The sequence below is a fragment of the Folsomia candida genome, unplaced genomic scaffold (assembly GCF_002217175.1).
Source record: "Folsomia candida strain VU population unplaced genomic scaffold, ASM221717v1 Fcan01_Sc009, whole genome shotgun sequence".
Lineage (NCBI taxonomy): Eukaryota > Metazoa > Arthropoda > Collembola > Entomobryomorpha > Isotomidae > Folsomia > Folsomia candida.
In genome coordinates this window covers 2938723-2951409 of record NW_019091201.1, presented here as the reverse complement: position 1 = coordinate 2951409, position 12687 = coordinate 2938723, and the positions used below count along the sequence as shown (strand labels likewise).

Here is a 12687-nt window from a genome sequence, read left to right as displayed (position 1 = left end):
CCAAATTCGATTAAATCCTTTATTCCGTGCAGTCGTATTCGTCGTCTTATATTATGGTTGGTCTGATAAATAAATAAATGAAGATATCTTTGAGTCTCATTTGATGAAGGCAAAAGCTGTTTTTCTACAAAAACATACTAACCAACACTTTTCAACGTGGACACATTTTTTTTTCTTTATGTTCAATGAGATCACTTTTTTCCTTATGCTGATTCTTATCTTGGCCATGACTGACACTGACATTATAAGCAAATTTCACGTACACAGAGCGATTACAATAAAACGGATAATTTATAGCCACACGTGCTCAATCTCATCGACCCCGTTGAAAGAGTAATGGAAATTCGTTTATCTTTCTATATTTGTATTTACCCTTCTTATGATTTGGCGTGGCTTGGTTGGTGGTAGTGTATGTACATACAAAGACCAGTCAAAACAGTGATCGTAAAAAGTGTGAAAACTTTTCACGGTGCTGATAGCAAGTATGTGGGTCTGTTGCTGCGTACACAAAACAAAGTATGTATGCACATATAGCGGAGCACATGGGCTGGATCTTCCTCAACCGAATTCTTTCCAAGAGTTGGGCAAACACTTCAATTAACCTTCAACTCGCCCGTTTCAAAAGCAAATGCCAAAATGAAATGACAGATTACATAAAAGGATATAGCACAAGGACTGCCGATGGACAACTTGTTGCTCGAAAAAGAAAGTGATGACAGCAGAATTATTATATATCGGGGCATGAATTATATTTAGGTATCACATTTCTCCAGTGTTCCCAATGGAATTTATTTATGGGACAAGTGTGTTATATGTGTGTATAATACTGTATAATGTATTATTTGTAATGTTCTTACCTGTCTATACATAGGTTGTTGGGGTTGTTGTTGAAAGGGTGGGGGTGGCGGATGAGCATAAGAATTAGGGGGCGGTCTATTTGCGGGGGGCCAGCCCGTTGGTCCTTGTTGAGAGTAGTCAGCCTTTGCATGATTGGGAGGGTTTTGAGGATAACTGCCGTGTTCATAGCCTGCTGGAGGGGGTGGATATCTGTGACCTCCAGTAGAACCACTAGCACCAGCATTAGCACCGCCAGGCGACTGAAGGAGTTGATTTAAAGTGGGGGTTTGCCCACTCGGCTGCTGCGATATGCTTTGTTGACCTGGAACACCGCCACCCATTCCTCCCCCACCAGGGTAGTTTGGTCTCATACCCCCAGGTCCGGGTGGATAACCGTGAGGTTGGGGTAGACCAGACACATTTGGTCCAGGTGCTCCTCCTGGACCGGGCATAGGTTTACCTGTAAGTTGTGAATCATGTAAGTAATTTGTTAGCCAGAGATGATGCATAACAATATTTTTTCAGTCATTAATATTGACTCTGAACTTTCACTGCTTTCACAATTTCTCAATCTACCCTTATTTGGTTTTATCGCTTCGAGTGACTTTGTTAGGCTTACCGGGATACCGCATGGGTTGAGGGTACCCTGGATGTTGTTGCTGTTGCTGCTGGTGCTGTTGATAACTCTCAGGACCATTATTATGATGGGGTGGAGGTTGTTGGTCGTAACTTTGCTGCGCCCTGTAAGGCGGATACTGCTGATACTGTTGCTGGTGTGGCGGCGGTGGGGGATATTCTTGTTGCTGCTGCTGACCGTCCATCCCTCCACCTACAACCCCTTTTTGCTGCTGATCGGGATGGTGACTGTTTTGATTTAATCTATTATGGTGGTCGTAGGGTCCGGGGGGAGCGTGGTTGTACCGATACCCCTCTTTCATGGCATTGTTGTTCTCTGGTGAAGAAAAGTCCGGGTCGTTTGCCGACCCATTCACCAATTTTGACCCACTACTACCACTACTATTATTGATGCCACTGCTATCACAATTATTCACTTTACTATTTGTGTTATTCGTCGGCGTCTCCGCCTGACCAACCGTGGCCATTTCTTGCGAGATGCACTATGTTGGAAAATTTACTCCCTGTTGTCTTTCGTCACTCCCATCCCATGAAGAAGAAGAAGACGACGAAATCAAAATCATCAAGAAAACTATAATACCACCACAACCCACATCCCCCATCACTTTCTCCGCCGTCGTAGTCGTAAACTTATCCGCATAGTTGCGTAGTAGTATTACATATTCCTATTTTTTCGCCCTATTTTTTTCCTATCTTGTCACAAACACAATTTTGCAGAAACTGAACGGAGAGAGAAAGGAACTTTATAAAATAGCAGTGCCGAAGTAATTTCTTTTTGTATAATATTTCTCTCCAGCAAGCTCTTCGGGATCGGACTAACTTCTTCCAGCACTATTCACCAACAACTTCTCCATGAAATGAAGATTCGATCCAACTTGTACTACCAGCTCGGAACCGTGTTTTCACTCTTTCTTTCTTCTACCACTGGATCCTCCTTCCTGACTTTCAATCCGTACAATATTGTGACCTTTTGACCTCACATCACTGCACATATTTAAACCACAATCCAGGCCAAATAATAATGAAATGATTCACGTAAAATCGCCATCATTCCTTTAGTCTTCTTGCTTTAGTAGCCGTCGTATTTCTCTCAAAGTCAGAGGTCAGGTTTAAAACTGCTACAAAAATAAATGAGCCACCTCTCGTATTTTGTGCTTGTCGTCATAAATCAAGTAAAATATTCTTGTCAGAAATCCAATTCATTTCATACTGCTTAATTAGCCAAGTTAGAAAAAATTCGAAAAACTGCTTTCTTTTGATTACCACCAGTAGTACTTTGTAATATGAAGGACGAAATATGTACAAAACTCTGAGAAATTATGATTCCCTTTAATAATTTGTTCCTTCCTTTTGTTTATTAATCGTGGTTATTCCTTAAATAAGGAATTGACAGAGATTAAAAAAATCTGCTGTTATAGTTAGTGGAAGGTGGATGATGTTGATTTTATTATTTTGCAGTAGTAGAGTCAAAAGTAGTGTCAATACATTATATTATTACTATAAAGTCTTCTTATTAAATCCTAACCAACCACTATTGTATTATTCTCTTGCTGCTGCTGCTGGCTGGCTGTACTTAATAATAAAGGTTAAGTTTGTTGGTAATAATAAATAGATGTTTTAACTCTTGTGTATTTATAAATAAGGTAATTTCTATTTTGTATTTCAGAGTTGGTTGGTGGTGTTGGTTGCTTCACTACTTGATTATTTGGTGGTAGAGTGATTCAGTTTGATTTTTGTGGCTGTGTGTCTGACGAAGGAAGCCACCTCTGTTTGCACTCTCACAGTTACACAGTCTCCTCTCGGCCCCATAAGAATATTATATTCAACTCCAACCAACTCTACTGCTGCTCATGATGATGATAACACACAATAGCAAACCTACCAACTAACTCGGCTCGGTGTACTCCTCCGCTCGTGAACCAATCTCACATTTACCAAATCCACTCTGCGATGCTCGATGCTCTTTGAAAATATCGTGCCAGGAGGGATAGAGGTTGCGCATCAAGTTTGTGGTATGAATTTTGTGTCTTTAAGTTGTATGAAAATTGCTAATAAAAAGTAGATATTTAAAAAAAACAGTAGACGTATTATTACATAAAATATAAAATATCTAACTAAAGATTAAATATTAGGGATGATTAAATGTCGGATTAGATTATTTTCCGGGCCCGATTTGCTTGTGCAGGTCCATTAAGGTGGAATAACTTGGTCATAGATTTTTAATCTCACTCTACCCTTATTCAATAATGGGATCAATTTAATTAGTGTGGCAAGTTTTAATATTTGTACGTGTACATATGAAGTTAATTTTTTAATTTTTAGAATTAACTCATGAAACTCATGAAATTCAGGTACATTTAAACACATTAAGTAGGGGCAGAGCGAAGTTACTGATATTGGACTTCAGTTAAGTGTTACCAATTGTTTACTTTAACAATGTATCGTTTACGAGTGAACAACATGTGTTTGGGATGGTATGGGATTCAAAGGGTCTATGTCGCCTTGACCTTTGTATTAAACTCTCTAGTAAAGTAACTGTTTGCGGGCCGGGAAAATCGGACCGTAAAGATGCTGTGCACTTGTATGTCGTTGAGTTAAATTGATTGTCTTTTTCCGCAAATTGTTTTCACATTTTGAGTGCAATATTTTTTAACTCAGCCCCTAAGATTACAAATCGCAATAACCTAGCATTTAAATAAGTGCTATATCAAAAGTTCCTCATCCTGAATCGGTATGAAATTATGGACCAAAGTTACAGACATTATTTATGGATTCCCCCATAGCTAAATGGAGTATTTCGAGATAGATGTTTGTGAATTGCGAGCATTAGTTCATGCAGCACAGCAGCTTTTTACATGAGGCGTGTATTAAGCAGGCTGCTTCGCTCTCGTATGAAACGAGTAGAGTCGTACTAGCAGCAGCGTTGTTGTGCAGGGTATGTAGAGTGCGTTGAATGTTGAGTAATGTAATTGGACAATGGTTCATTTATCCTTAAAAATGGTGACCTGAAACCTTCTACCCCAAAGGAAGGTTGGGGGACATTTTCGCAGGGTCCAAAATGAACATGCACATGTCAAAGTGCAGCTGATGAGGGCGGGAAAAGACCGGTGTAATTGGTGGGGAAAGAATGGACTAGATGAGCTTTGAACGCAGCAGCACTTTTTTTCCAGGTTGTGGATCGTCACAGTCAAAAGTTCTTTCAAAATCACCAGAAAGACATGAACAGCTTCAACAAAATGTGACTGATCCAACAAATATAAAATGCAAGGGTAGCTGTTGGAATTCAGTTTCATTTTCCCAAAAAATTTAAGTTTAGCACTTGAAGTTTTTGGACCACATTACTTGTCAACTACTAATACTAGTCTACTAAGTATATAGCACGTCATAATAAAAGGGAGAAACTACACGTAGGTCTATTCATAATAGGTAGGTTGCGAGTTAGCGGGAGTTCACGTAAACGCTAACGTAAACGTAAAATTTGGCGTTAACGTTTACGTTTACGGGGTGTACGAATTTTTGCGTGTGCGAATTAACGTGAACGTAAACGTGTGCGCTGAATTTGAATTTCATTTCAATGGTTTGTTTACATTCTTCATGCAATATTTTGCTTATTGTAATTATTTAATTTATCTTATTATAAACTAGCTTGAAATGCCAGTGTTTTCAAAACAAATAGTAAATTTACTCTCTGAATTGACCGACTTCGAAATAGAGGACATTCTTCCTTCAAATAATTAAAAGTAATCAATTAAAAGAATTAAAATTTTTAAATTAAACTCAATTATGAACGAGTTCGTTTTCCTTAACTTTCGCTTAAGCAAAATAAGTTTGAAACCTAAATGCGCCCTTAAACTTCGGGGCGCGATTGCTTGTCGGCGGAGACCCTTTGTGCATTACTCTAAGGATTGCATATTCCAACAGGTAAGGGGACCATATTTTATTAATCTAGAGCAAGTCAATTCACTAAATCAGTTAATTATTTCATTCACAGATACGTCGACTTGATGTAACTTTTTCCTCCTACTCATTGCAGTCACGGATTTTTCATCACGGCAGCCAAACTTCGGATAACTTTTGTGAAGCAATGCCAGATCTTGAGCATTATTTATATTTTCCATGAAATTGTGTGTATAAGAAAATCTAGATGCCATGTACTAAGGCTTAATTTCTGTATTGTATAAACAATAAATTTACTTGTTTCTAATTAATTCAAATAATGCTTTTGTTATTTCAGCTCTTCATTTTGTGTAATATCATTCACTTTCCATACTTCCTTTCCTCCATCGAAGCATGACGTTGTTTTAATAAATAATACTATAATAAATTACATAATTACTAATTAATTTCTTAATTTGCAAACTGCTACAAAAGCAACAGAAGATTTATTTAGTTAGTTTAACTTAAAGCCTCGTCATTTTTTAATCCTTTCATAGAAATTATCAGTTTACTTTTTGTTTTAATGCTTCACAATTAGTTATATATCACTTCAATTAATTATAAGCATATATTCAATAATTAACGCAAAAAATACATGCCTGTTGTTCATTTTGCTTAAATTTGCATGGTGAAAAAACTTTGCGTAAATCGTGGGTGGTTACGTTAAACGAACGCTAAATGGGCTTATTTAACGTCCAAAATAACGTGAACGTAAAGAAAATTCACGTAAACCTTAAATGGGCGCCGCCGAACAGTGGCGGGAAGCAAAATTTTACGTTTACGTTAGCGTTTACGTGAACTTCCGCTAACTCGCAACCTACCTAATAAAAGGGAGAAACTATACGTAGGTCACAATAAAAGGGAGAAACTACACGTAGGTCACAATAAAAGGGAGAAACTACACGTAGGTCTATTCATAATAAAAGGGAGAAACTACACGTAGGTCTATTTCGGCAGCGACGGTCACGTTTAAATCCTTGGTGTGCCCAATGGTATTTTCCATTGAGTTTATTAGTATTTCGATTGATTCCTAACTCCCTCTATTCTAGGCTACGACACATAAATATAATCGAGCCCTTTTACTTACCTGCTGAAGAAGATCTTGGTAAACCTCAATGTTGCACACCCACCGCGGACCGTAAGCTTAGATAGATTGATCCCACGTTTTTTTTTTTTTTGAATTGAAACAATTAATTAATTGTTACTTTTCACAGAGGACGAAATGGGCAGGGTAGTGATATGTTTATGTGTTGAAATTGGCGTTTGAACTTGGCTAGAGATTTCACATTGCCCAGATTGACTTAACTTACCCCAAACCTGGGTTGAATTATTTTATTATTTGATACCAGTATTTTTATTTTGGCGTTTAAATTATTCAATTTCGTATGATTTTTACGCCAAAATTATTAAACGGAGTTTAACAATATCGTTATTATATATCATAAATTGTATTTAAAACTTATTCGTTTGCATAAATAATTCGGGATCACTCATCTCAGGCATTTTCACTAGTACTATAAACGAGTTAGTCCTCCAGTTTGGGAAGGGTCCAAACTTTTCGAGCCCTTTTTCCTTTTCAACCCAAGGTTTCAAAAGACCCTTTTTTCCTTACCTTTCCTGCGTAATAGACCCAAACCATGCAGATTTCATACGAGCAAAAAGGGTCTTTCCGCCCTTCAAAATACACCCATAACTGATGGGTCTTATCCATTTTCAACTTATCAAACAAAATTAAAACAAACTTCAATATGATTGTGCATATGCACATGTATGCATTTCATTTTACGTGGCTTTTACTCTCCCTCCACTAACCATTATGCATGTACGACGGGAGGATAGTGTAAAAGTAATCTGAATTCATAGCAGATAACTATAAGTCATGCTAACTGACTTTGCCATTAAGGTTTAAATAAACTCGATAATAAAAATTATCAGCATGCATGCCATAATCAACAGCACCACATCATCACATTCGCATTTTGGGATGAGATACCCACCAACGATACTTGTATGTAACGTTGTACATATATTGGAATTGTGCAGAGTAAAGCAAACGCAACCAGCTCAAGTTAAAAGTTGTTTGTCTCAGCTCTTCAAGTCAGATTTGCAGTCAAGTTTCAACTCCGACTTAACGAAGACAGATAATAATGTAAATGGCAAGTCAGTCGTCTTCTCGTAACTTGTTGTGTACCATATATTTCGTATCTATGTGGCCAACCAACCAGCTTGGCTTGTAAAGTAAAACGCTGAGAAAGAAATATAAGAAGAATTGAAAAAGTCAAGCAGTAAATGATGACTAAGCCGTAAGCTGAGAGACTCGTCAGTTAGCATACTCTCATGTATTTCGAATTGTGTTGTGTAGACTACACAACACTGAGTAATCTGAAGCCAGAGTAATAAAATAAAAGCAATAGTACGTACAAACCAACGACATGCATGCATACCAGGAGGCACGCCATAGAAGAAGAGGTAACTTCGTCTTCTTTAAGCAAGTCGAAAAGATTTCAACTTTAACTTAACGTGAGACTAAACTTTGGATGATGATGATGGTTTGTGTGCTAGGAGCTATTCCTCTCCTGCTTAAAAGACTTAACTTCTTGGCCGTAGGATGGAATAAGCTCGAGGTAAATAAGAAGAAGAAGAAGGGCGTTGAATAACTTAGCGTCAGGATAGCATGATGATGGCATAGAAAATGTTTTAACTAACCAACCAAAGAGAGAATAAGCTAACAGCGTTACTTATAAGCTCCCCGTAAAGAAAGAGAAGAGATGAACATTGCATCTCCACAACATGGGCATCGTATTAGAGAAGAAGAGGAATCTTAAATCTTAACTTGCCTCTTAACTTTTTGTGGAAGAAATGACTGAGGAGTTACCTTTGCTTGACTTACCTGTCTCTCCAAAAAGCCAAGCCACATAGTACAAGAACCACTCTAAAAACTCTCTGCCACTAATAAATGAGCATATGTACGTATGCTTTGAAAATGTTCAACCTTTTACCAAGCACGACCCACCGACGGCATGATCATCATGACGTTATTATTATTATGGATATATGTGTGCATACCTGTTGGTCGAGTTGGCTGGCTAAGTTTTTCTTACCTCTCTGTTTCTTATTCCCTTGAAGTTTCAAGGTATCCAATTCATTCTAATGCGTTGCGGGTACGAAACAACAACAGGTATGCGAAGAAATATTTCCAAGAAGGAATCCTATGCATGCTTAATCTAAATGTGAGCCAAGTTATACGTCGTCGTCGTCGTTGGGTGTGTGCATTGTGTTGCATGTGTGAATTTCTTTACATCATGAGTGATGGAATCAAATTGAGATAAGAAGAAGGGTTTGAAATTGATGGTTGATTTGTTCCTTTACAGCCAAGTATGAAAATGGCACTTTTGTACGCTGCAATTTGAGGCTTGGCTATTCGGATGGATGGATTCTCTCTCCACATCATCTCACATTTCTCATCTGTCTCATTTTTATACTGCGTTGAACCATTTTATCCACGTTGGCAGTGAAGGAACACAGATTGATGATAGCATTGTGTTACGTGCATGTGTGTATCATTATTATTATTCGACTGGGATGGATGGATACCTTGGTATCGCGAAATAATAGTGTGTGTGAGAGCGGATCAAGTCTGGCTGGACTAGGTTTTGCAAATTAAGATTCGCATGAATTGTTGATGATCAACCTAATCAGCCCCAAAGCTAAATGCACGGAGATAGACGGCTGCTTTAGCTTTGCTCCAACTTTATGCATTTAGTAGACCTTCACTTGTTGAACAGTATGCCGGATTTTGGTCTTTTCGGTCTGCCATAATTTTTTGCTCGTTTAACTTAATCCTATCAATTCTAGGATCTCGAATAACGAGAAAGTTACTCGAGACGGTGATTGGAATATGGAATGGAATGGATGAAAGTGGATGCTCACAGTAATTATTTTTATGAGGGCTAATAATACACAAGTAACTGGAGAAATCAGACATGCTTTTTTTTACTTGTGCAAATCAATGGGCAAAAATCTTATCAATGAAAGAAAACGAATGACGCATTTTGGTCGGAAAAAAAATTATTGGTGGAAAAAAATGCACTTTTCTATTTTTGTCCTATCTACTTATTTATAACAATTGGGGTATAACTCGTATGTGCATGTGCAAAATTCCAGCAGGAAATGGCACCGTTTTGCGCTAAATTATTTTGCCACCGGGGAAAGTCCTTGCATAAAATAGCAACCAGAATAACTGATTAGCATTTGTTGACACAGACAAAGTTCATTATCATTTTGCTTACATTACGTTATATTAGACACACATCCGTACTGCATGGTAATGACTTTTTCATAACTCACCAGCTTCATACTCGCATCATGCTGTTTGCTATTAAATACGGAACGAGATAATAATGTCGGAAGGCATACAAAGCGCCTTCGTTTGCACACCATTACATGTTACAAGTACGGGAGGATAGAGATGAGACAGATATAAAAATTTACATAATAATAAATCCAATCTCAATTTTCTCAGGGTTCTCAGTTATCCTCAGTTCGTATCTGCACATATTGCATTAATGCCACTTTTTTTTAGAGTCATATTTTTCAGTCAAAATTTTTGCGAATTTAATCCATCTCTCGATTTTTACTTACGTATAAGAAAGAAGTCCATTTAAAACTTGGATTTAGTCATTCATGAGACAAGGGCGTCCTTCATTTCTGCGGGTGCAATTCTTCTTATAACTCTCATACAAACAAAGTAAGTAGTGTTATAAAAATCGAAGAATTGGATTTTTTGTGTAATCGATGAACAAGGAAGCTAAAGCGATCCACAATTCCACACTGCTCTAACTAACAAACAACATATAGCTTTTGCCAAACCAAACCATCACCACGCTACACAAAGCAGTGCGAACAAAGGAGCAAAATAGCTGCTGCATATGTTAGACTACATAAAATTAAAATAACGCACTTGAGTATTTAAACAATTAAAAATTTTCCTTATAATTTGACCATCAGAACATCAATTTTTGGGAAAAAACGACTGAAATTTAGGTATCTGCAGGGATTCCAAGAAATTGGTGTTAAAGCAATTATAACTTACCCTACAACTTGACCATCAAAACATCAATTTTTTGAGAAAAGGAGTGAAATTTTGGAAATTTTTGGGATTTCGAGAAATTGCATAACCGTGGATTCCATACCGTCGTCGGAGGCGGAGGATGAGACGACGAGTCTGGGCTGGCGCGATAGCTTGAGCGACGTGTCGTCCCATGTTTTTGAGGAGTTTTCTCTCCTGCTCAACAATCTGTTCCACTTTCTCCAGAACAATGGCATCGCGAAATGGACCTACTGTTAGTGGGACGGATGGGAACGACTTTCTCCACCGCCAAAAGGTCGCCACACAGTATCAGCTCAGGTGAGTGAGGGGGAAAAGTGGGAGAAATATAACTATAAAGGCAGAAGCAAGTCGGGAGTGAAAGCGCTTTCACTTTCACTCGAGAACTGTAATAACAAAAGATTAAGACTGGAACGCAGATAACGCTTATTGTATAAATAGTCTTATTTATTTTACAGCTCAGTGAACAAATCTCGCCTAAAAACATGCATATTTGTCCACATCGTCCTCTTCTTGGTGATGCTGTTCAAATTGCTGCCAGATATTCTGGACCGAGTTGATATCTTTGTAATGGAAGTGGAGGAGCTGGAAATACCAAAGGTTTTAAACTAATGATAATTTTTAGTTGTAAATTAGTTTTGTTTTAATGTAAATGTGACTTTGTTTTAGCCTCTGAAATGGGAATATTGGTGGTGTGTGAGCCTCCCGGTCGCATTTGTGGGGCTCTCGTCCATCCGAAAGAACAATGTTCAGTCGTTGCAAATCTACCTCGGGGGAATTACTGCGAATGGACTCATCCCCGTCCTCTACGCTCTCTACTACTACTTTGGTGATGTCTACAAATATATCGACACTCGCTCTACAAAAGGAATTCAGACTTGGATGGTTAGTTAATAGACGAATCAATGCGCGTATCAATAGGCGTCCTACTGATCGGTAAAAATTCACATTTTTGTTTTGCAGGGGTATCCGTACGCCATCCTGTGGTATGCATTTCTCGTGGTGGCACTTCAAGTTCATGGGGCATCAATTTTCTTCTCGTCAAAACTGGTCAGCGCTTGGAGACTAAAGAAAACAACTTGATCGAAAAAGTCAGGATATACATACATACGGAATCTGATGATATACGGAATTGTGGAATCCCGCACACCGCACAGCTCATTAAATTATAACAATGATAATAATATAATGTTGAAGATGTCAAGACGAGATGAACTATAACGAAGAAACCATATCATTACGTACACACCACTTTTATTGTTTCCCAATCCTTGTCCTGTCTTTTAGAATGATATACTGATAAGTTATCCTCTCCCTTAATTTTCTCTTCTTTTTCTTCAAAAAATATATTATTAGAAATTTCAATTATTGTTCTATATGGTTCACCAAAACCAACTTATTCAATTCCATTTCAACACTGCCAGTGAAAGTTTGACTACTGGCAATTTATTTAAAGAGAAAATAAGCCTTCACTGTATAACACTGTCGTTCTGAAAGTAACACTACTATGATTATGCATGGTATTTAATTAAGTGATTTAATGCCTTGCCTCACAAACAATCATTAATCGTGTCAACGCCAAACAAGTAACAACCCATCCGCATTGTTATTAATGGGTTACATGGATCACTCAACTTACTTAATGGATAAGAATTATGATTATTTAAGCAGGCATAATTAATTGTGTAAGCCAGCCCAATGTCTTTGGTGATGGTTATATATTTAACTTATCTCAATGATCTTGATAATTCCTCTTCTGATATTGTTGCATGTTGTGACCTTACTTATACTCCTGCTTGGAAAAGGAAACAAAATTTCGACAATGGGAAACAAGAACCTGAAAGAATATCACCAATAAAGCATTTAAAGGTTGGACAATCGTTAGATGAGAATATACGTAAATTTTACACACAAGTCAAGTACGCACTTGTCAGAGCTTAACTTTAAATAGTGTAGCTTATTGTACAATTGTTAAATGTGTTATGGGTTATATTCTTCTTCTTTTTTAATTAAGGGTTCGCATTGTTGTTGTTGTTCACTCACATTGTCATTGTTGTTTGTGATTTCAAGTGTTTAATGACCACCGTTAAAAAAAGTTGGAAATAAATTATTCATGTTACTTCACGGATAATCATTCAATACATAGATCGAGTACGATATAGCGATTCATT

The 12687-nt window shown here is 37.6% G+C and overlaps 2 protein-coding genes and 2 long non-coding RNA genes across 7 annotated transcripts in view; 3 read left to right on the top strand and 1 right to left on the bottom strand.

Moving 5' to 3' along the window:
- LOC110854152 (trithorax group protein osa) overlaps positions 1–3226 on the bottom strand; it is a 40160-nt gene extending 36934 nt beyond the window's left edge. The window contains exons 1-2 of one of the 3 annotated variants that reach the window (XM_035854892.1): positions 1457–3226; positions 858–1297 (exon numbers count right to left, since the gene is read on the bottom strand). In XM_035854892.1, the coding sequence (XP_035710785.1) occupies positions 858–1297; positions 1457–1940 (924 nt within the window). In that variant the 5' untranslated portion in view covers positions 1941–3226. The remainder of the gene's footprint in view (positions 1–857; positions 1298–1456) is intronic. The other 2 variants (XM_035854894.1, XM_035854893.1) reach the window with 2 other exon arrangements.
- Positions 2979–6839, top strand: LOC110853899. The gene is made up of 4 exons (XR_002548280.2): positions 2979–3058; positions 3140–3485; positions 6459–6547; positions 6624–6839. It is a non-coding gene; the product is annotated as an uncharacterized LOC110853899 (long non-coding RNA).
- On the top strand, positions 3493–5754 carry LOC118436548. Its single transcript, XR_004835542.1, has 3 exons — positions 3493–5213; positions 5292–5394; positions 5465–5754. It is a non-coding gene; the product is annotated as an uncharacterized LOC118436548 (long non-coding RNA).
- A 3138-nt stretch (positions 6840–9977) lies between the features above and the next one.
- On the top strand, positions 9978–12659 carry LOC110854256 (protein jagunal). Of its 2 annotated transcripts, XM_022102678.2 has the most exons (5): positions 9978–10339; positions 10417–10816; positions 10975–11116; positions 11186–11401; positions 11480–12659. In XM_022102678.2, exons 2-5 carry the CDS (start codon positions 10671–10673, stop codon positions 11597–11599), a joined length of 624 nt encoding a protein of 207 aa, XP_021958370.1. In that variant the 5' UTR covers positions 9978–10339; positions 10417–10670; the 3' UTR covers positions 11600–12659. The 2 variants fall into 2 exon arrangements, with proteins under 2 accessions (XP_021958370.1, XP_021958369.1); XM_022102677.2 differs by having other exon boundaries at positions 9978–10816.
- The last annotated feature ends 28 nt before the right edge of the window (positions 12660–12687 follow it).